Source organism: Mustelus asterias, chromosome 13, assembly GCF_964213995.1.
Source record: "Mustelus asterias chromosome 13, sMusAst1.hap1.1, whole genome shotgun sequence".
NCBI classification, from domain to species: Eukaryota; Metazoa; Chordata; class Chondrichthyes; order Carcharhiniformes; family Triakidae; genus Mustelus; species Mustelus asterias.
In genome coordinates this window covers 75,688,690-75,712,970 of record NC_135813.1, presented here as the reverse complement: position 1 = coordinate 75,712,970, position 24,281 = coordinate 75,688,690, and the positions used below count along the sequence as shown (strand labels likewise).

Here is a 24,281-nt window from a genome sequence, read left to right as displayed (position 1 = left end):
AACACTCAGCCAATCACCACCCAGGGACCTGTCAGTTATCTGCGCATGCTCCAAACTGCCACTGGCAGAGTTACATCAACAATGGGATTTTAAAAGTGTTTAGTGTCACAAGTGTCATGTTACATTAACACTGCAATGAAGTTACTGTGAAAATCCCCTAGTCGCCACACTCCAGCCCCTGTTCGGGTACACCGAGGGAGAATTTACCCTGGCCAATGCACCTAACCACAGTAAGAAGTCTCACAACATCAGGTTAAAGTCCAACAGGTTTATTTGGTAGCAAAAGCCACTAACTTTCGGAGCGCTTGCTGCCCCTTCGTCAGGTGATGGGAGTTCTATTCACAAACTCAATTTACAAAATTGGGGCGGCACGGTAGCACAGTGGTTAGCACTGCTGCTTCACAGCTCCAGGGACCTGGGTTCGATTCCCGGCTTGGGTCAGTGTGTGGAGTTTGCACATTCTCCTCGTGTCTGCGTGGGTTTCCTCTGGGTGCTCCGGTTTCCTCCCACAGTCCAAGGGTTAGGTTGATCAGCTATGCTAAAATTGCCCCTTAGTGTCCTGAGATGTGTAGGTTAGAGGGATTAGCGGGTAAATATGTAGGGATATGGGGGTAGGGCCTGGGTGGAATTGTGGTCGGTGCAGACTTGATGGGCCAAATGGCCTGTTTCTGCACTGTTGGGTTTCTATGATTTCTATGAAAATAATGATTGGAATGAGAGTCTTTACAGGTAATCAAGTCTTAAAGGTACAATGTGAGTGGAGAGAGGGTTAAACACAGGTTAAAGAGATGTGTATTGTCTCCAAACAGGACAGTTAGTGAGATTTTGCAAGCCCAGGCAAGTCGTTATGGGGGTTATAGATAGTGTGACATGAACCCAAGATCCCGGTTGAGGCTGTCCTCGTGTGGGGAACTTGGCTATCAGTCTCTGCTCAGCGGTCCATCCATCGGTAAACCTGTTGGACTTTAACCTGGTGTTGTGAGACTTCTTACTGTGTCTACCCCAGTCCAACGCCGGCATCTCCACATCATAATCACCTAACCAACATATCTTTCGGACTGTGGGAGGAAACCCACGCAGACACGGGGAGAACGGACAGACTCCACACAGGCACCCAAGCCGGGAATCAAACCCAGGTCCATGGTGCAGTGAGGCAGTAGTGCTATGCATTGTACCACCATGCCAGGACGTGGTGGGAAAGTCCAGGCAAATCCTCATTCAATAAACAGTCAGACTTGCTGAGCATTTCCAGCATTTTCAATGTGGTATTATCACTAAATTATCAATCCAGAAATTTAGCTAATGCTCAGGTGACCTGGGTTTGAATCCTGCCACGGCCCATGATGGAATTTGAATTCAGTAAAAAAATCTGGAATTAAGAATCTACTAATGACCATGAAACCACTGTTGATTTTTCAAAAAAAAACACCATCTGGTTTACTAATATCCTTTAGGGAAGGAAATTTGCTGTCCTTACCTGGTCTAGGCTACACGTGACGACAGAGCCACAGCAAGGTAGTTGACTTAACTGCCCTCTGAACTGGCCTAGCAAGCCATTCAGTTGTATTAGCATTTCAAGGTGGTAGCTTACCACCCCCTTTTCAAGGGCAATAAATGCTGGCTAGCCAACGCCACCCATGTCCCACCACTGAATTTTAAAATTCATCCTTTTAAAAAGTGCACCTGGTTGAAACTTTATTTGAGAGTGCGTCATGCAATGAGATCTGGAAGCTATCCATTCACTGCCCATACTAGCCCCAAACGTGAAGGAACAGAAGACCTGCAGAGAGAAAAATAATCACAGAACCGAAGAAAACTACTGCAATTAATAGTGGACTTATGGCAAAAAATTCTCCTTCTCTTCATTGCTCAGATCCCAACAACAAATAAAAAATTGATATCAGGTTTGCTTGTTTGGCTGGGTGAAAAGAGCTTGGCTCAAGTCAAAAAGCCTGTTTGATTTGGTCAGTCTTGTACACGTAAGTCACTTGAATATAATTGACAAGTATTGAAATCCCATTAAGGTTCACAGAAAAACTCAGCTGTTTAAATCTTGGCATCTAATAGTCTAAGCTATTAGCAGCTCGCATAGTCAATATACATATAGATGCATCATTTATTCTATTAAATTGTTTAGGATTATTGCCAAATATGAAGTGCACTAGGAGGCAGGAACCCCACTGATGTTTGCCCTACTGAGACAGTGGCAATGCTGTTGGCAGGGTCACACAAGCCGAATGAATGGCAGCTGCATCCCCAAAGACATCCTCTATGACAAGTTGTGCTATCAGCACAAAACTAACATGTCACCCTTGTCTGTAATACAAAGATGTCTACAAGCGAAACTTCCAATCACTGGGATTAGAGTAGATGAATTGGAAGCAAGAGGAGGCAATGGCCTAATGGTATTATCGCTAGACTATTAATCCAGAAATTCAGCAAATATTCTGGGGACCTGGGTTTGAATCCCGCCATGTTAAATGGCGCAATTTGAATTCAATAAAAAATAACTGGAATTAAGAGTCTTCTGATTGGTGAACCGTGGTAATGTCCTTTAGCGAAGAAAATATGCTGTCCTTACCTGGTCTGGCCTACATGTGATTCGAGCCACAGCAGTGTGGTTGACTCTCAACAAGGGATGGGCAATAAATGTTGGCCAGCCAGCAATGCCCATGTCCCACAAATGAATTTAAAAAAGCAGAATGGGAAGTCTTTGCTCTTGGTCGAAGTGTCAGAGGACAAGCAGTCAAGAAAGGAGTGGAAAAGCTTGCTGGTTTTTAGGGAACTATTTGGTCGATGTATTTCAATGCTCCCAAGCTACTAAATACCATTTTTCTGTGACATGCATGAAGTACCAAAATTGAAGCAAACCTATCTCACGCTTAGACATAGGTCCAACATTTTATGTAAAAAGATAAAAAAACTGGTTTCGAAGTACTGACCTGGAAGACATAGAAAACTTCGTGGGTAAATACTATTAAATATTATATTGGTAAGTTACTGTATCCAATCAATCCTATTTGCTAAATATTCAATTACCTGGGTTCTTTCAATAAATTTTAGCAATGTCTCATTTTCAGTTGACAAAAATATACTGGAATTAAAATCAATAATATTTCATAATCAACTCAATTTCTCAGAGGTTGTCTTTGATCAACTTGATGTCTGTCATGAGCACAAACCCACTGCCACGTATTAGAGTCTTCAATCAAACTACTGATAAATTCTCACAGGTAGAGTTTCTGTTTGCCCAACATGAAGCGCACACTGCCTGTAAAGTCACATGCCTCCATAAATTGACCAAGCCCAAGCCTTAGATATCCAAGAGTACTGGTAGAGTTTAACCAGCTACTTACCTGAAAGGTCACTGACCAGAAATGTTAACTGTGCTTCTTATTACAAAAGGTGCCAGGCTTGCTAGCATTTAAAAAAAATATTACCAAGTTTGCCATGGAAGGTTATCTTAATTCAAAATGCCCATTGTTGGGTGTAGCATCCGGAAACCACATCAACCCCACAAAAGCATCATTAACCTGCTCTCCTCAAATCTTTATTCAAATTGATTAGCACGGTTTGGAGTCCTTAATGTGCACAGTGGTATCAAGGGACTTAGTATAACCAACAGATGATGTGTAAAATCCCTTGGTATGGGCATCATCACACATTAACGGAAAGTAAAGTGAAATTTGTTGCATTCAAATATAATAAAAGGTTACTTAGAAGTCCACATTATGTTTATTCCCAAAAATAAATGAGATAGGGTGATGTGAAGGCAGAAATCCTGCAGTAACAGGATCGGGGTATCGGCCTCAGTGTTCCTCTGGGAGCGGACCTGCGGGGTGGAGACTGTGAGCGGTGAGAGAGAGAGCGCGGACTGTGAGTAAATTCTGGGGTTTTTTTTGTCTAATTTTCGGGAGGTTTTTTGTAATTAACGGAAACCGGAAGGCCGCATCGCGAAGCCTGCCGGTAGCTGTAGTTTTTTTTTCTCTCGGGCCCCTAGCCCTATAAATTGGTGCAGAGGAGATACCCGATCCTCTACACTGGTAGAGGATCCCACCCTTCCATCCTCCTCTAACCTAATTATAAGTGTGGGGAAGTTTTTTGTTTTCTTTTTTTCTTGCTGGTAATGGCTTCAGGGATGGCAGTTCAGGCAGTATGCTGCATCTCCTGTGGGATGTATGTGGTGAGGAAATCCAGTAGTGTTTCAGGAGATTTTAGTTGTAAGAAGTGCATTAGATTGCAGCTTCTGGAGGAGCGTGTAAAGGAGATGGAGGGGGAGTTAGAGGAACTCCGCATAATTCGGGAGGCGGAGGTGGAAGTTGATAGGAGTTATAGAGAAATAGTAACTCCTAGAAATGAGGCTTGGGTCAATGCCAGGAGGAGGGGTAAGAAGCAATCGGGAAGACAATCCCCTGGGGCGGTTCCCCTCCATAATAGGTTTTCGGTGCTGGAGGCTACAGTTGAGGAGGAATCAACTGAGCATAGAGAGCAGATCTCTGGGGGTGAGCCGAGTGAGAAAGCTCAGGTGGTTAGGGGCTGTAAAAGACTGGGCCTTGTGATTGGGGACTCCACAATTAAGGGGACAGATGGGAGGGTCGGAACTAAAGGTAGGGACTCAGGGTTGGTGTGTTGCCTACCAGGGGCTGGGGTCCGGGATGTGTCTGACAGGGTATTCAGGACTCTTAGGGGGGAGGGAGATAAACCACAAGTTATTGTACATGTGGGGACACACGACATAGGGAGGATAGGGGAAGGGGATATTAGGCAGGGATTTATGGAGTTGGGGTGGAAACTAAAGGCCAAGACTGACAGAGTGGTTATCTCTGGACTCTTGCCTGTACCACGGGATAGTTTAGAGAGGAATAGGGAGAGGGAAGGTTTGAATTCATGGCTGAGGGGATGGTGCAGGAGGGAGGGGTTCAGGTACTTAAGCAATTGGGGCTCGTACTGGGGAAGGTGTGACCTCTATGAGAAGGATGGTCTACACCTTAATCAGAAGGGGACCAATATCCTGGGGGGTAAATTTGCTAAGGCCATGCAGGGAGGTTTAAACTGATTCGGGGGGGGGGGAGGGATCCTGAGTAGTGGGGCTGAAAGTGAGGGATGCATGGATGGGGACTGCAATGCACGGCATTGCAGAGGTGGGGTGGAGCAGGGTTTGAAATGTGTATACTTCAATGCCAGGAGTATTCGCAATAAAGTGGGTGAACTTGCAGCGTGGATCAGTACCTGGGACTTCGATGTTGTGGCTATTTCAGAGACATGGATAGAGCAGGGGCAGGAATGGATGCTGCAGGTCCCGGGGTTCAAATGTTTTAGTCGAAGTAGGGAAGGAGGTAGAAGAGGGGGAGGGGTAGCATTATTGGTCAGAGATTGTATCACAGTGTCAGAGAGGAGGTTTGATGAGGACTTATCTGTTGAGGTAGTATGGGCGGAGATTAGAAATAGGAGAGGAGAGGTCACCCTGTTGGGAGTCTTTTATAGACCTCCTAAAAGTTCTAGAGAGGTTGAGGAAAGGATTGCGGAGTCAATCCTGCTTAGGAGTGAAAGTAATAGGGCAATTGTTATGGGGGATTTTAACTTGACTCATATTGACTGGAATTGTTATAGCTCTAGCTCGTTAGAGGGGTCAGTTTTTGTTCAAAGCGTGCAGGAAGGTTTTTTGACTCAGTATGTAGACAGGCCAACTAGAGGTGAGGCTATATTGGATCTGGTGCTGGGAAATGAGCCAGACCAGGTGCTAGACTTGGAAGTTGGTGTGCATTTTGGTGATAGTGACCACAATTCGGTTACGTTCACCTTAGTGATGGAAAGGGATAGGCATGAACCTCGGGCCAGTGGTTTTAGCTGGGGGAAGGGTAATTATGAGGCTATTAGGAGAGAATTAGGAAACATAGGTTGGACTAGGAGATTACAGGGACTGGGAACGTCCGACATGTGGAGTTTTTTCAAGGAGCAGCTACTGCGAGTCTGTGATAGGTATGTCCCTGTCAGGCAAGGAGGAATTGGTAGGGCTAGGGAACCGTGGTGCACCAAAAAAGTTTCTTTGTTGGTTAAAAAGAAAAAGGAGGCTTATGTTCGGATGAGACGTGAGCACTCGGGTAGTGCACTAGAAAGCTTTAGATTGGCTAAGAGGGAGTTGAAGAGCGAGCTTAGAAGGGCTAAAAGGGGACATGAGAAGACTTTGGCGGATAGGGTTAAAGAGAATCCTAAGGCGTTCTATAGGTATGTCAAGAACAGAAGGTTGGTTAGGGCAAGTTTAGGGCCAGTTATAGATGGCAGAGGGAAGTTATGTGTGGAACCGGAGGAGATTGGTGAAGCATTGAACCAATATTTCTCTTCGGTGTTCACGCAAGGGGACATGAATATAGCTGAGGAGGACACTGGGTTGCAGGGGAGTAGAATAGACAGTATTACAGTTGATAAGGAGGATGTGCAGGATATTCTGGAGGGTCTGAAAATAGATAAATCCCCTGGTCCGGATGGGATTTATCCAAGGATTCTCTGGGAGGCAAGAGAAGTGATTGCAGAGCCTCTGGCTCTGATCTTCAGGTCGTCGTTGGCCTCTGGTATAGTACCAGAAGATTGGAGGTTAGCGAATGTTGTCCCATTGTTTAAGAAGGGGAACAGAGACTTCCCCGGGAATTATAGACCGGTGAGTCTCACTTCTGTTGTCGGCAAGATGTTGGAAAAAATTATAAGGGATAGGATTTATAGTTATTTGGAGAGTAATGAATTGATAGGTGATAGTCAGCATGGTTTTGTGGCAGGTAGGTCGTGCCTTACTAACCTTATTGAGTTTTTTGAGAAAGTGACCAAGGAGGTGGATGGGGGCAAGGCAGTGGACGTGGTATATATGGATTTTAGTAAGGCGTTTGATAAGGTTCACCATGGTAGGCTTCTGCAGAAAATGCAGATGTATGGGATTGGGGGTGATCTAGGAAATTGGATCAGGAATTGGCTAGCGGATAGGAAACAGAGGGTGGTGGTTGATAGTAAATATTCATCATGGAGTGCGGTTACAAGTGGTGTACCTCAGGGATCTGTTTTGGGGCCACTGCTGTTTGTAATATTTATTAATGATCTGGATGAGGGTATAGTTGGGTGGATTAGCAAATTTGCTGATGACACCAAAGTCGGTGGTGTGGTAGACAGTGAGGAAGGGTGTCGTAGTTTGCAGGAAGACTTAGACAGGTTGCAAAGTTGGGCCGAGAGGTGGCGGATGGAGTTTAATGCGGAGAAGTGTGAGGTAATTCACTTTGGTAGGAATAACAGATGTGTTGAGTATAGGGCTAACGGGAGGACTTTGAATAGTGTGGAGGAGCAGAGGGATCTAGGTGTATGTGTGCATAGATCCCTGAAAGTTGGGAATCAAGTAGATAAGGTTGTTAAGAAGGCATATGGTGTCTTGGCGTTTATTGGTAGGGGGATTGAATTTAGGAGTCGTAGCGTTATGTTGCAACTGTACACAACTCTGGTGCGGCCGCACTTGGAGTACTGTGTGCAGTTCTGGTCCCCACATTACAGGAAGGATGTGGAGGCTTTGGAGAGGGTGCAGAGGAGGTTTACCAGGATGTTGCCTGGTATGGAGGGGAGATCCTATGAGGAGAGGCTGAGGGATTTGGGATTGTTTTCGCTGGAAAGGCGGCGGCTAAGAGGGGATCTTATTGAAACATATAAGATGATTAGAGGTTTAGATAGGGTGGATAGTGATAGCCTTTTTCCTCTGATGGAGAAATCTAGCACGAGGGGGCATGGCTTTAAATTGAGGGGGGGTAGTTATAGAACCGATGTCAGGGGTAGGTTCTTTACCCAGAGGGTGGTGAGGGATTGGAATGCCCTGCCAGCATCAGTTGTAAATGCGCCTAGTTTGGGGGCGTTTAAGAGATCCGTAGATAGGTTCATGGACGAAAAGAAATTGGTTTAGGTTGGAGGGTCACAGTTTTTTTTTTAACTGGTCGGTGCAACATCGTGGGCCGAAGGGCCTGTTCTGCGCTGTAATGTTCTATGTTCTATTGCTGATAAACGAAATAAAATATTGCTAGATGTATCACGAAAGGCATTAAGATTGTGGATGGCAACATTGCAGGACTGATGGTCATACAATCAAGCTGCAAGTATCTTTTATATAATTCTGATAGCCAACCCTTAAAATAAGATATAGTTTTAAAAAAAGTTGGCCCATGGACCAAGTACTCTGACTACAGTAGCCAAGATTTTTCTGAGACTAGATGTGAACTTTTCATGAGCTGCTTTGAAAAAGGAGAGTGGCAGCAGATAGCCTGTTCTCAGCCACACAATGCATTCGATTGAGGGATCAGAAGGGGCAAATCTGGCCACACATTGAAGAGCAGAAAATCTTCAAGACGACTGAATTATGATAATTGCAAACCATCATTCTAACAACTTACAAATAAACTAGCGATGCGACTAAAACTTCCAACTGGAAGAAAACTTGTAGCTCCTTAAATGTTCAAAGGGTCACTATAACCTGTGCAGGCACATTACTCTGTCACTATGATCTCTTCTTGTTATGCTATTCAAGAAGAAAGGCATCAGATTCCAAATGAGTGTTTCTTGTATATTCATGAATTAAATTGTTTCCGTGCCTTCGCTTTACTGAATAAACTGGTAAAAGTTTTATGAAGTAAATATCTGTGCAGGTTGCCAAATTCAATAAATTGCTCATCCTGTTTTGTAATAGGGAGAACTGATTGGTGGGCAGTATAAAGAATCTTCATCCCTCAAAGTGCATGACCATTATGAAATTGAAACAGCCAATGGTCTCCCGTTGTATCCAGACATATTACTAAAACTATTAATTCAAAGCAGACAGAGAATCGAATCTAAAAAGGCAAGCGATAATCTTCTTCACACCATAACCAAATAAAGCAACATTTTAAAAAATCAGACTCTTCAAATTTGAGATAAAACACCATATATGAAAATGACAAATTTATTTAGATTTAAATAAATCATTCTGAGGCTACAGAAGAGTATATGCCATGAAAGCTTACAAACAGGTAAGCACTACATTTTCCACACCCAGCTTTGTGGCATCATTTCTTAAAGCAATTAAAGTCTGGCTTTAAGTGCTACTTTACAAATTCCACTTGAGTGTACAATCAGAAGTATCTACCATTACCGCTGAAGGATAACAGTCACTTTAAACAAAGGATGAGAGGACAAAAAAAAAAACAGATCAGACTGTTCAAAATAAGTTTTAGCAGCATTTTAACTTCAGTTCTAAACCCCAATGGATGTTACTTTGTGTATTCAACACATTCAATTTGTGTGAAATCGAGCACCAGGATGAGGTGGATTCTTAATTTCAAGTCCGACATGGAAAAACTACAGATTGCAAGTAAAGATGGCATTATATTAACAAAGCAATTAATGTACTGATAAAGTGCAGTCTTTCGTATCATCATCATCACTGAAACAGTTTTTAATATGAATTCTGTGTAGTTAGTCATGTTATGAGGAGGTCCTACTGTGTTGTGGCAGGCTTATAGTATGGAACTTTTAGTCGCTTTTTAAAAAAAAATGTACAAATGATTCCAGGATAAATCAAAAGCACAGCACTGGTAAAATACCTAGCTGCAATTTGCATGAACACAGTTGGAACTGTTATTTCCTGTTTGTTACAAACATCAGTTGCTGTTGTCCCTAAATGGATCTTTCATGCTTCTTGGTGGTGGGGAACATGTGGCTGATACGAAGATACCTTGCAATCCAAATTGTGCTGCAATGATTGTTGTTCTACCATTGGAGAATTAAACGAGAGAGAGGGGGACAAGAAAAGAGTTTGCATAAAATGCACTAAATGATTACCTGACAGCTCATCATTCTTAATGATCCAACCATGAGGTTAATTTTCAGTCAAGTGGGGGAAAAAAGCACTTGGTGTTTTTACCTGTATATCCAACTGGCCCACATTTTTTTTATATATATATATAATTAAACACAGCTCATCTATTAATAACAAAGTAACAAAATTGATAAGAGTTAGCACAAGCTTCATACAAATGCTAAACTTTTAATTTTCTTTACATCTTTGAAAAACGCCTACAGCACTTGCTGCTTTTTAGAACAATATTGGAAAAACATCTCTATTCATGGTGGGGCAAGGAGCACTTAATGTCTTTTAGGAAAGAGTGCTATATAGCTAGCAACAGCATCTTGACCTCTTTATATACAAAGAGAAAAATAAAAAAAAAGTGCTTGCATGAAAAAAATGAAATGACAAGTAGATGTCAAAATATGCATTTAAAACACAATCCCAGAAACCCGTATCATAACCAATGGCACCTATCTAGAACTTCTCGTTTCTTGACCTCCTCTAACCTTCATTCGCATTTCAGAATCACAGCAGAAAAAGGTTAATTCACCAAGCTCAAAAGAAATCCTGTTTCAAATAGTAGAGGAAAATGTTTGAGCTTACAATACATTGTGTAAACAAAGCTTAAAATCTCTCATTCCTTCAGTGCCCATCAGTTCACTGTAAATTCATTTTGCTGTAACCATAGGGCATTTATAATACTTTCTGTACATGCCAAAACTCAATTTGTTTTGTAAATAAAAGGAACATAATTAACACTGATCTATTTTAAGATGTTACATATTCAATTAAGCCTGTAGAGGGAGTAGTGTGCTGATGCAATTGCCCAACAAAATTTGTTTACCACTTCTGCAAGTCTAAGGCCTTTGGTTAATACAGTAATATACTGCACTGCCCAATCACCACAAGCCACCATAAAATAAACTTCCAAATAGCTTTAGGTTATTTTATCCAAATATGTCTCCATCCACCACATCCTGTTAGAACTTCCAAGCAACACTGTGCATTCAGTCCTATCTCAAGTGCACAGTAACCAAAGTGCTTGGCTTCTTGTATACCATCCCATAAATGTGCGTGTTTGTGGGAGGAAAGGCATTGCCTTTAGTTTGAAGTAGCTGCAATGGGTTTGTCCAGTTCTATCTCCAGCGTGGACCCATTTGGCTGAAGGCTGCTGTAGCAGGATTTACAGACACGGCTAGGCTCAAAAAGCTGCTGACTCGGCACTGGGATCTTCTGATTGCAACAACTTGAGCAAAACACATTCCCACAATTCCTTTGAAGGAACAAATAGGCAGATTGTTAATCAAGATCGTATTTCATCTTTTTATATAAAACTTGCCAAAAATAAGAGAATATTAATCAAATTCAGCTCCTAAAAAGTAAAGTGTTTAACTTTTGAGCAATAATTAGTGACTTTGCGTGCACAAGCTTCATGATTACCAATTGCTTTGACAGAAAAATTAATACAAATACTTCCTTGAATAAAATGGTGATCCTCTTTCAAACTTCCAAGAGTCATTTCAGTAAAAGTGCATAAAGCCCAAGTTTAAGTATTTCCCTTCTGATGATTCTGAAACATTAGTAAAGCTGCTCCGCTTAGCAAAAATTCAAAACGCAAAATTTTAAAGATATCCTTATTTTAATAATTTAAAATAGCTAATTCCAAATAGGGAGGGCATTATTTCGATGCAGAACTCCTACTTTTCTGTTACAAGCTCTCAGGATAGAGGGCTATGCATTAATTTATATTATCAGGTTGCTTTTTTTTTTGGTGAAGCATCAGATTACCTTTCTATAAAGCTCACACGTGACATTAATTTTACTTCCTGAAGGAGGCTGTTTATATGTATAAAAAAAAACTTTGCACTGGTTATTGAACTGGTACTCAAGAGAATCATATAATGGCTACAGCATGGAATGCAGCCATTCGTTTCATCGAGACTGTGCCAGGAATTTAGCTATCCACTGCCCCACTCCTTCCTTATAGCCCTGTTACAATGAAATCAATGAGTTGACTCGCAAAAGGCAAAGTCTAGATGTACTCCAGTTCATGAATGTTGGAAATATGAATTTTTGTGGATTACAAACAGAGGCCTTTCACAAGTATTTCATAATCAATGGCTAAAATGGTCTAACATGAGATAGCATCTTAATTTCAACAGAGCGCTGTATATCAAATGAGATCTCTCCCAGGGTGGAAGCGAAGTGGAACCCAAAAGTTTCCAAATTGGGGGTGGAGAGGTGACAAAGAAAATTGAACTTGGAAAGTATAATTTTGAAAAATGCAACCATTTTTGAAGAGCTTTTCAATTTAAAATCATTTTATAAACCTCGCACATCCTTTAGGTTAGGTGAGCCACTTAGACCATTTTTATATAGAAAATGTACAAAAAGCTGACATGTTTTGCAATTCATTGGCAAAATTAGGTCCCAAGTTTCATTGCACAAAGTATTGGGTGGTCAAACATGCAAATCCAATTAATGAATCAGTTGATAAACACACTTTACACACTGCAACTGTTGGTAATTATCACACATCAGTTATTTGATTACTTCATGGAATAAAAAGGGAAAGTCACGATATTGCAACCAACAATTAAAAATAAAAGATCTATTTTGAAGGTTAACATGCAGTACACCAATATTCATCAGCCTACTATATAGAAAGTTGAAACAACTTTTTAAAGCCAGTTGTGAAGATAAAGGCAGATAAAATATATCTTTCCTGCTGATAACCAGGATGCTATAGCCTTTTAATTAGGTCACAAGACTGGGGAAAAGTGTAAAAAGATTGCACAGTAAAAAAATAAACAGAAGTTCAGATTATGTATGGATAAACCAAGGTTTAATAATAACATTACCACGTAGGAGTGTCCCTAATTGGTACAACCTTGGTTATCAAGCTGATTTGAAGCATAATGTGATGAAATGTCAAAATATTGTGTGGGTTGCGAACATCAAGCAGAAAAAAATTCAAAAAGCTTCATTTATTTAATGTAATTAAATGTGTGCAGTGGATATGGGTGTTAAATCCAGGTATCTCACTGCTTCTTGCTCAGCAAGCTGCATAATTTTAAAATGGGGAGATGGTTCAGAAGTGCCTGGATAATGCCTAAATTGTGTGCCGTTCTTTTTTGAATTTCTAAATTAATCTGAATTTAATTAAGCATGGTTTCAAATTGCTTGGGATGTTCAGCTAATAGGGCACAAGTAAATGTTAATTCAACATCACCAGGAAATGAAGACAAACAAGAGACAGAGAAGACTGTTGAAAATGCTCACCATGTGTCATCAACAGGCTCCCTGTCCCTGCAAGACGGAAAAAACAGCTCAGAGGGAAACTAACTAAGGAAAAGGTGCAAATCAGCAGGGTAACAGCGAGGGAATACAAACAAATGAAAAACGATATGCTGCTATTTTTTACAATGAAAGAAGCATATTAGAAATAATTAAATTACTTTGCCAATAATATCAATTTCAAAAGAGAAGGCTAACTCTATGTAGTATTAATTCTCAAAACAGAAGCAACATTTTGAAAAATCCCTTCCAAAAGATTACTTGTTTAACGCTCACTCTAAAAAGCAGTCAGTGTCATGGAAGATACATTAAGCAACCATCCTCCAATTATATACTGCACTGCCTTCAATGTAGAAAACATCTAAAGGCTTCACAGAAGAATACTTGGGCACTTTGCAAAAGTGTGAAGTCAGGTGACCAAAGGCATGATTGAAATCCAGGCTTTAAAGGCGTCCAAAGGCAGGGAGAACGGAAATGAAGTTAAGGGGAGCTCAAAAGAGTCGGACTGGGACAGCTATCAGTTGGGTGGAAAAATCATAGGATGTCAGAGGAAGGGCTAACTGCTCTTGAGACGAGCAAAAATGCTGGCCGAGCCTGCAATGCCCACATCCCATTAACAAATAAAAAAGATAGAGAGGGTGAAGCCATGGAGGGATCTGAAAACCAGGATGAGAACATTTTAAAAATTTGAAGCTTTGTTGAACCAGGAGCTAGTGTAGATCAGCAAGGACAAGGATGATGGGTGAATAAAATGTTTTCATTTTCATGCCTTTTCTCTGTAACATCCTCTAGTCATACAACCCAAGAGCTCGTTTTCCCTCAATTTTAGCCTCTTGTACACCGCAGATCTCCCCACTCCAGCATTGGTGGCTGTGTCTTCGCTGTCTGGGTCCTAAGCTCTGGAATTCTTTTCCTAAATCTCTCCACCTCTCCCCCTAAAAGATCAATCTTTTTGTCACTTGTCCTCTCAAAAGATGTTGGAGTTCTCCCTGTCAATACTTATCCCTTAATCAACATCACTAAAAAATTTGATTACGTGATAATCATATTGCTGTTTTTAGGACCTTCCTGTGTGTATATACTGGCTGCTGCATTTTCCACATAAGAACAGGGACTACGCTGCAAGAGTACTTTACACTGATTCGAAAATGCTGTACATTCTGAAAGGTGCTACATACAAACTAGCTCTACTTATCCCCTAATGTGGCTCATTGTTGTAACATTCCTGTATAGTGCCAGGAGTCCAATGGAACCAATGTGCTGCACTGCAATGCAGCTTACTGCAGATGTATCACCCAGAAAGGAATATGCTTCCCAATACACCCTGCTTCACTGTTGAAGGAGACCTGATTCACAATGCCACCCACTTCAAAACCTATTTCAACCATTTTATAGCAGGATGGCTAGGTCACAGACCATGTTATCAAACAATGCTCCAATTTAAAAACAAAATATTTAATTCATAATAATAACCCCCTACACTCTCAGGGACAACTGGAAGTGAAACTTGTTCAAGCTGGTGTGACAGGATAGTACAAGCATGTAGTGGGATGAAAAAAAAATAATAAGGAAGATGCAGCCACAGTCCTCTTAAATCAGTCACTGGTTTAAAAAGGTTATAATAGTTCTGGATTTTTTAGTGCTAACTTCTTTGAGTGGGCTGTTTTGTAGCTGCTGGGGACATGCATGCTGATCATGTCTTGTAAATCCTTGAGATATACAGGACCCCTCCAAGGAAATTATGTTCAGTTTAAGAAACATTTATAGGGAAAAGCCTGTTACTTGTATTATTTTGCCGAGTAAAAAGATCCGATGGAAATCTGTATGCAGATGGTGAGAATGAATCTTTGAGAATGAACTGGTTGAAGGATCAGCAATGCAATCTCCCAAATGTACAATTACAGGTTTAATTTCTCTACAGTGCAACAAGGTTCAGACCACTTGGCATAGAGTGGTAAACTTGGAATCAGTAGCAAGCTACCGAAATATACATTTGTAATGTAAAATTCCAGTTCCTTTTAAAATTATAGCTAGTAACAAAAAAATAAATGTTGCCAAGATTATAATGTGGATCTGCATGCTGGTCATAAAGGCCACAAATGCACAATCTTCAGTAGCTAGTATTGTCAAATACAATGGCTTTTTTTCCCCTCAACAGGTTGTCGTCATTTTCTCAATATTTGCCACATCCATGTTATATTGAGGTAACTAGCACTTCATTTGAAGGCAAAACTAGACAAAAGAACCCCATTTAACTAAATCTGTACAATTTTTTGTGCATAGTACCTGCAGTGGTGCTTTCTACTAGCCAGCCAAAATCGACTTTCACAGCCATAGCACTGTGGGGCCAAATGATCAGGATACCATCGCGTCACCTAGGAAGAGACATTGTGAAACCAAGAGAAAAGCAATTTTTGAAAAGGTTACCACCTTAAACTGCCAAGTTTTGTAACAACATTTTAGATTTCTAGTAATATAGGTATAATTCTTATCGCTTTATGAATTTAAACTGCTGTGTTGTGGGGCAGAGGGGTTGGGAGATGCATACAGGCCAGATAGTATTAGTATCATTCTCTTACAGTGCGTGACATTATCTGCCCAGTTCTCTCCTATTCAATATTTATAGACAATTCAATGCACACAGATTCAGGGAGAAGGAAAACCTGCCTCACTAAATTTAAACATGAGTTTTTCCTTTAAATAACTTGATTATATTTCACCAACCTTGCTCCCATCATATTTAAAATGTAAAGAGATAAACATTTGCTTGCGTACTCTATTCTCATTCTGAAATGATCCTTGGGACCAATGCAGTGTTTACCGAGTTACATCATATGTATTGAACATCCCTTAATTCGGTCACAAATTAAAATTAAGTTTACAAAGAAACTTCATGAAAATTACAAGAGGGTGCCACTCAAATATCCAACTTTAATAAATGTGTATTATAAGTTTTATGAGGGAGTATATTACATGAATAGAGCAGTAGTTAGTAAGAATGGTAAGTTACTTGCCATATCTTGGTAATAGCGCCCAGCTAAAGATCTACCACTGTGATGCTCCCAGTACAATTAAATTAGATGGACTTAAATGCACTGACATTCCTCCTCCTCCACCCCCCCCAGCAAAGAATGTGAAACACCACAAACGTTAGCCTGAATGTCAATGTTACCCGAGTTAAAATACATCCAGTGTGCGAATAGGGCAACATATATACTGCAGGTATACATCCAAGTTCATAGTGGTTAGCACTGCTGCCTCAGAGTGCCAGACAGACTTGGGTTCTGCCTCAGACCTGGGTTCAATTCCCAGCTTGGGTCACTGTCTGTGTGGTGTCTGCACATTCTCCCCATGTCTGCATGGGTTTCCTCCGGGTGCTCTGGTTTCCTCCCACAGTTCAAAAGACGTGCAGGTTAGGTGCATTGGCCATGTTAAATTCTCTCTGTGTACCTGAACAGGCACCGGAGTGTGATAACTAGGGGATTTTCACAGTAACTACATTGCAGTGCTAACGTAAACTTATTTGCGACACTAATAAAATTTAAAAAAATGTTCTCACCCACTCCTATGTTACAAATTATTGCGCAGGTTTTTTTGAATAGACCAAGAATTAATTTGGCACAGATGACGACACTGGAACCAAATTTACTTCGCAATCATCCTAAAAATTCTGACTTCTAAATTCTGTGTTGTCTTCATTGTACAATTTCTAATGTTGGAAGTTCGTATTCTTCGGTTTCAAAATCCCTGGTCCTTTTCACCTTCTCCTTAATTCAGTTTCATTGATTTCTTGACTTCTCATTTTCTTGTGCAGTCTATTCTTTCTTTTTTAACCTGTGTAACAGTTCTCAAACTCAGTTTTTAAATATTAGATTAGTGCTACCTGCAGCACCTCATCCTGAAAATTTCCTTACTTTGCCCTCCACCTACATTTAATCATCAATTGTCCAAGACTTGATTTATTCCGCATCAAGTCTAGACTCTTTCTTTCTCAAATAGTTTATTTTAAAATCTCGATGTATATTTTATCATTTTGGACAGCTTCCATTTCTTATTTAAGATGTATTTCTCACCTCAGTGTCCTGCTTTTCCACTTGCTCCCAACTAGTCTCAGAGAATATTTCTGTGCTGCAGCGGGATAAGCAATTCTGATCCATATTGCTCTCAGAGTCTGGGATAGAGGTCTAATTTTGGAACAAAAAACAATGATAATGTATAATTTATATCTGCAAAAAGTATTTCCATCCAGCACCATAAAAGTACATTGTGACAAATAAGTGGGAGATCATTTTCTAAATTGCTAATAGATTTAGATTTACACAATTCTCAAACTGTGCATTTTAAAAGAGAATTAATAGAACTTAGACCGTCAATGATGAAGACACCCAAAACTTTCTCACAAATAGCAACATTTTTTACTGAACATAAATCAGTAACATTCTCCACAACTGAGGATTAATTAACAATTGGGTAACTTAGGAATTCATTGATTCAAAGAATGTTACATGAGCACAGAAAAGGGCCATTTGGTGCATCAAGCCCAAGGTACATTTTGTCCTGTGTGAAATTACATATCCCATAACCGTTCACAAATGTGTATCTTGAGTTTTTAAAAAAAAACTAAATTTGTTAAAGTTTGTCAGATATAAATTAGTTTTTATTGCTTAGTGTTGATAATGGCAGGTTGATGCGTTTCACTTCAAGCCAATTGAATATAATTCTATCTGTCTGTTTTTCTAAGTTTTCTGCTCACATTGTTAAAATCTGAATTCAGAGGGAGTTTGACTTTGTCACCTCATTGGTTTATTTTCACGCGCATGGTCTACTTATGGAAAGTCAAATTCCAAATAAACAAAGTGTAATCTTCCAACTATGACAACAATCTTACTCCAAGAAAGGACTGCACTATAAAGTGCCTTAAGTTGTAATTTATGTAGTTTGTTATTTAGATGTTCAACCTTGTGACGTTTAAATCAGTTTTAACTTAAGTGGTATTCTGTTCCAACAGTTGATCTTTATTGTCATGTCTTAATAAGTAGAACTGGGAGTAAACTAATTTCATACAGAATTCAACATGATACTTTATTATTACTTGTTTCTGAAGACAGTGACCTATCCAAAGGTACAATTCCATCTGTGGCCATTCTACATGTGTAGGACGGAGAGGGTGTGATGGCAGGCTATTCAGCTGTAGAGATCATCACAGCCATGCTTGATCCTACCTTCATCAGATGTCAAAACATATATGAACTTTCCAACAGGGATCACTGCACAACAGTGAGCAAGAAACCCAAGAGTTTTTTTTGTCTTTAGAACAGAACACAGACAATAGGAGCATCCTGATATCCTTGGATGAGATGCCCTAAATCTACACTGGTCAGGGTTTAAAGTCTGCATAGCTCCACACCATAGGACATAATACATAATAGATTTACTCGCCGAGTCTTCTGGCTCTTTGAGAAAGAAGTGATAGCAAATCAGGTATTAAAATAGCCTCAATGTGTCAACAGGTAAAACAATATTCATATTCTATCACATTAAATAACTACAATAATACATTAATCAGTGCAGCAGGAATAACTTCCAGGCAGGACTGGTGCTGTACATTGTGAAAAAGGATGTAAATAATACTCAAACGTATTAGATTACAAGGACAACGTATCAAAGCTACCTTCTCAGTACTGACCCATCAAATAAAAAATTTGAAACAATGCTTCAGTGATTGTTACCCAAGACTTCCCCTCTGAGTGAAAAACATTCTCAATCAGAAAAAATATATTACCTGTGGACATTAAGTAACGATCATCATAAGCGTTTTACGCTAATAGTTTCCAAAATAATTCCTGGATGTATACACTATTTTGAAAATACAAAAGTTTAAAAAATGTTATGCCAATGGATTTTTAAAAAAATTGTCATAAAACCGTATTTTTCACTCAAACAGCCAACGAACATGGCTTTTGTTGTATCTGCTTCCTAGGAATGTCTAAAAAATTTCCAAAACTGTTGAATATTTGAGCATCATAGCCAATTAATCAGCTTTTCATGGAATCTTTCGGAATGACATGACATCAGAATGCCTTTAGTCCATAAAACTACACATTACAAAGACCACTGTTACAAAAATTAAATGTGGCAGTATGCTACAATGAAAAGATTCCAAACATCTCCACTTCTCTCCTGAAGGTGTTCTCTCTTGTTCGGAGCCAAGCTGACTTGAAGGCAGTAGGATTTCCAGCATGCATCCCAATTCCCATGATCACTTGGGGACACTGGCTGATATCTGTCTGTGCATTACTTTTTATTTTAAGAAACAAAGGCAGCTTGTTCTTGAAATGCATGTGCGTTTTTAAAGTTTAAACTCGTAATTTGTCTTTTTCCTTCTTCCTTTTCTAAAACGTTATTTTCAACCTTCCTTTTCTTCTCTCAAAGGCTTTGACTTTTTGCTGGAGTATCCAAGTGAACGGCCTTAATGCGTGTGGTCAGACAGAAAGCACTGGGAAGCCAATCACTGACTATCAAAGTGGAGCACAATCCTGTTCCTGCCTAACGTCCATTTTCAACTTGGTATATAGACATGGGATTAAAAGATTCAACATTGTTAGGTATGCCAGAAGGACACAGTACTTGCAGTTGTTTCAGGAATTAGAAAGTTCAAACAGAAAAACATGACTGAGTCAAAAGGCAATTAAATAGAGAGAGTCGTGAATTCCCAAGAGCAAATACTAAACAATTGGAAATGGATAATAAAAGCTTATAAATAAGACCCAATTCTGAAGACTCTACTACCAAGGAATCATCCCGACAAAAGATAATAGATACAATTTAAAGACGTTTACTGGGGACATTTATTTTCTTCAATACACTATGTAGTTGTTGTAAGATGCCTCCATGCCGAGCAATCATACTGTTTTCATGTCAGTGACGATATGCATTTATCAGAAAATAACTGTCAGTATCTATTAAAAAGAGCACCTATTTACAAAATTTAAGATCGATCTCAATGAGGAATATCGGAAAAGATTTCTGGATATTAATCAGCAACAATGCAGTTTTATTTTCATGTTGCAGGACTTGGTTTTTCATTTCAGATTTCCAGCAGCAGCGGCATTTTATTATTGTAGCACATAGCTTTAATACAAGAACCTGTATTTAAATCAGAATCATTACAGTGCAGGAGGCCATTTGGCCCAGCAAGCCTGCACCAACAACACTCCCACCCAGGTCCTATCCCTGCAACCCCATGTATTTACCCTGCTAACCCCCCTGACACTAAGGGGCCAATATAACATGGCCAATCAACCTAACCCGCACATCTTTGGACTGTGGGAGGAAACCGGAGCACCCAGAGAAAACCCACACAGACATGGGGAGAACATGCAAATTCCACACAGACCCAGAAACCAAGGCCGAAATCGAACCCTGGTCCCTGAAGCTGAGAAGCAGCAGTTTTAACCACTGCCACCCCAAATAGCACTTTGAGTAAAGCAGCCAAAAGAATTTCACGGAACTGCTTTCAGATAAAACTTGGCACCAAGCCAAACAGATAATAAAAAAAGAATTGGAATAAATGGGTCTTTTCCCAATTGGCAGTCAGTGATTAGTGGGGTACCACAGGGATCTGTACTAGGACCCCAACTGTCCACATTATATGTTAGTGATTTGGACAGGGGAACTCGATGTATGATCTCCAAATTTACAGATGTTACACAGTTGGGTGGGAGGGTGAGCTGCGAGGAGGATGCAGAGATGCTTTAGAGTTATTTGGATAGGCTGAGTGAGTGGGGATATGCATGGCAGTAAAATGTGGATAAATGTGAGGTTATTCACTTTGGTAGCAAAAATAGGAAGGCAGATTACTTGAATGGGTTTAAATTGAGGGATGTAGTTACTCGTTGAGACCCTGGTGTCCTTGTCCATCATTCGCTGAAAGCAAGCATGTAGGTACAGCACGCAGTAAAAGGAGGCAAATGGTATGTTGGCCTTCATAGCGCGAGGATGTGAGTATAGGAACAGGAATGTTTTACTTCAATTGTATAGGGCATCGGTGAGGTCACACCTGGAGTATTGTGTGCAATTTTGGTGTCCTTATCTGAGGAAGGATGTTCTTGCTATACGAGAGTGTGCAGTGAAGGTTTACTGCTCTAATCCCTGGGATGGCAGGACTGTCATGAGGACAGACTAAATGGGTTAGGATTATATTCATTTAGAAGAGTGAGGGGGGAAATCACATAGAAACTTATAAAACTCTAACAGGGTTAGATAGGGTAGATTCAGAAAGAATGTTTCCAATGGTGGGGGAGTCCAGAACTACAGGTCAGAGTTTGAGGATAAGTGGTAAATATTCTAGGACTGAGGCGAGGAGAAATTTGTTCACCGAGTGGGCGGCATGGTAGCACAGTGGTTAGCACTGCTGCTTCACAGCTCCAGGGACCTGGGTTCGATTCCCGGCTTGGGTCACTGTGTGTGGAGTTTGCACATTCTCCTCGTGTCTGCGTGGGTTTCCTCCAGGTGCTCCGGTTTCCTCCCACAGTCCAAAGATGTACGGGTTAGGTTGATTGGCCAGGTTGAAAATTGCCCCTTAGAGTCCTGAGATGCGTAGGTTAGAGGGATTAGCGGGTAAATATGTGGGGGTAGGGCCTGGGTGGGATTGTGGTCGGTGCAGACTCAATGGGCCGAATGGCCTCCTTCTGCACTGTAGGGTTTCTATGATTTCTAAATCTGTGAAATTCACTACCACAGAAAGTAGTTGAGGTCAAACGTTGTGTGATTTCAAGGAGGAATTAGATGTAGCTCTTGGGGCTAAATGGGTCAAGAGACATAGGGGGAAGGCGGATTCAGGTATTGAATTTGATGATTAGCCATGATCATAATAAATGGCTTGAAAGGCTGAATGGCCTATTCCTGCTGCATGTTTCTATGCATACAAAGCTTGGTTAAAGGTAAATTTTAAGGGAGAAGAGTGAGAGATGTTGTTTAGGGAAGGAATTTCAAAGCTTAGATTCTAAACTGCTGAAGGCATGGCCATTAATGTTGGAGCAATGGATATTGCAGATACACAGGAAGGTTACAGAGATGGGGAGTGGTGAGGTCCCGGAGGGATTTGAATAGCAGGAGAATTTTAAACTCAATGCATTGTTGAACTGGGAGCCAATGCAGGCTAGATATAGGAATGGAACTTGATGCAAGTAGTGTACAAGCATCAGAATTCGCACAAAATGAAATTTAGAGTGGAAGGTGGGAGACCTGCTGGTGAGCATTAGAATAAACAAGTCTGGATGCAACAATGGCACAGATGCGGGTTTTCAGTGTTTTTGTGCTGTTAGTATTGGAGTTCATTTGACTGCTGCTTAAACAAACCTGATTATAGTCCTAAAAGTAAAAATACAAATAAAGTTTTAAACTCTTCCTCACCCATTTACATTCCCCTAACTGATTCTCTCTTTGCTATCACTACGTTTGTCCTCACTTTGTCTCATGATGATAATTTTCCATTTTGTCATTCACCATCACTTCCAAAATGCTGAACATCAGGCATTTAAATCATTTGATAAGAAACACATTAGCAGCAAGGGAACTGGAGCAGATTCTCTCATCAGCCTTCCATAATAGTGCACAACAGTAGCTCTTACTTAGAGTGTTGTTGGTTACGTAATGCATTCCAGTAAATTCTGTAGATCTTTCAAAACTGTTAACTGTATGACCAAACCATAACCCTCCATTCTGAAACTTAAATCAATACTAATTTTATACCAAATGTAAAGAAGCTATTTTATTCAGCACGATCTTCTAATAAATATATACAAACTATTAAATACACATGTAGATTATTCCAAAGAGTTGTACAAAATAACTTGGAGTGCGCTACGGCAACTCTAAAATTTTAGGTGGACATCAGTTAAAATTTGTTAATTGTTTTTATTACCCACGTCAACAAAATAATTGTAATAATTATGCACTCATTCCAATCAAAATATCAGCACAAAATACAATGAAAACCATAAGGAGACATGCACGTACATCATTTGATTTATATTTTGTAAATTTGTATTTTTCATTTATTCTAATGTGATGAACTACAGTTGAAAGCAGGTAGGAGCAAGAAAACAAGCACACTGCTTAGCCAATTTAATGGTGAAATTCCAACAACATTAAATAATTCCATTGGGGGGTGACAGGTTCTATTATTCCACATTCCACCATGCTTTGTGTAATAGTGGAAATGACGACCAATTTTAAGTCAGTTTGTCATTGTTTGGAAAATTAAACTCAGAACAACCATCTCTGTCAAACTAAATTACTGGATCAATTTCCTGATTAGCACATTAAAAAGATAAGATCTGTAGCCATTTATACTAACATCCAATAAATAATCAATGTTAAGCTTTGAGCATTATAAAAATAAAAAGCAAAAATATTTTGAGTTTTAGTTTTAAAAATACTGGAATATTTATTGTGCAGCATTTCCCAACAGTTTTGTGCTGTTACATATTGGGAAAGCCCATTTATTTTAAGTCTTGGTTTCAAAATTGTGATGTTCGCAATGGTAGGGATTGTGTTGTTATTTAAATTGCAAGCTATAAAAAATTTTACGTCACTATCTTAACTAGCCGTGGGGTTATGCTGCAACTGTACAAGACCTTGGTGAGACCACATTTGGAATATTGAGTGCGGTTCTGGTCACTTCACTATAAGAAGGATGTGGAAGCGCTGGAAAGAGTACAAAGGAGATTTACCAGGATGCTGCCTGGTTTGGAGGGTAGGTCTTATGAGGAAAGGTTGAGGGAGCTAGGGCTGTTCTCTCTGGAGTGGAGGAGGTTGAGGGGAGACTTAATAGAGGTTTATAAAATGATGAAGGGGATAGATAGAGTGAACGTTCAAAGACTCTTTCCTCGGGTGGATGGAGCTATTACAAGGGGGCATAACTATAGGGTTCATGGTGGGAGATATAGGAAGGATATCAGAGGTAGGTTCTTTACGCAGAGTGTGGTTGGGGTGTGGAATGGACTGCCTGCAGTGATAGTGGAGTCAGACACTTTAGGAACATTTAAGCAGTTATTGGATAGGCACATGGAGCACACCAGGATGATAGGGAGTGGGATAGCTTGATCTTGGTTTCAGATAAAGCTTGGCACAACATCGT

The 24,281-nt window shown here is 40.2% G+C and overlaps 1 protein-coding gene across 11 annotated transcripts in view; it reads right to left on the bottom strand.

The window, feature by feature from the left end:
* Positions 1-8,940: 8,940 nt before the first annotated feature.
* Positions 8,941-24,281, bottom strand: part of mtmr3 (myotubularin related protein 3) — a 67,093-nt gene continuing 51,752 nt past the window's right edge. For 7 of the 11 annotated variants that reach the window (XM_078227026.1, XM_078227027.1, XM_078227029.1 and 4 more), the window contains 4 exons: positions 17,212-17,322; positions 15,425-15,513; positions 13,124-13,150; positions 8,941-11,114 (listed from right to left, as the gene is read on the bottom strand). In XM_078227026.1, coding sequence (XP_078083152.1) covers positions 10,943-11,114; positions 13,124-13,150; positions 15,425-15,513; positions 17,212-17,322 — 399 coding nt within the window. In that variant the 3' untranslated portion in view covers positions 8,941-10,942. Of the gene's footprint in view, positions 11,115-13,123; positions 13,187-15,424; positions 15,514-17,211; positions 17,323-18,920; positions 18,995-24,281 lie in introns of all 11 variants that reach the window. The other 4 variants (XM_078227028.1, XM_078227033.1, XR_013499380.1 and 1 more) reach the window with 3 other exon arrangements.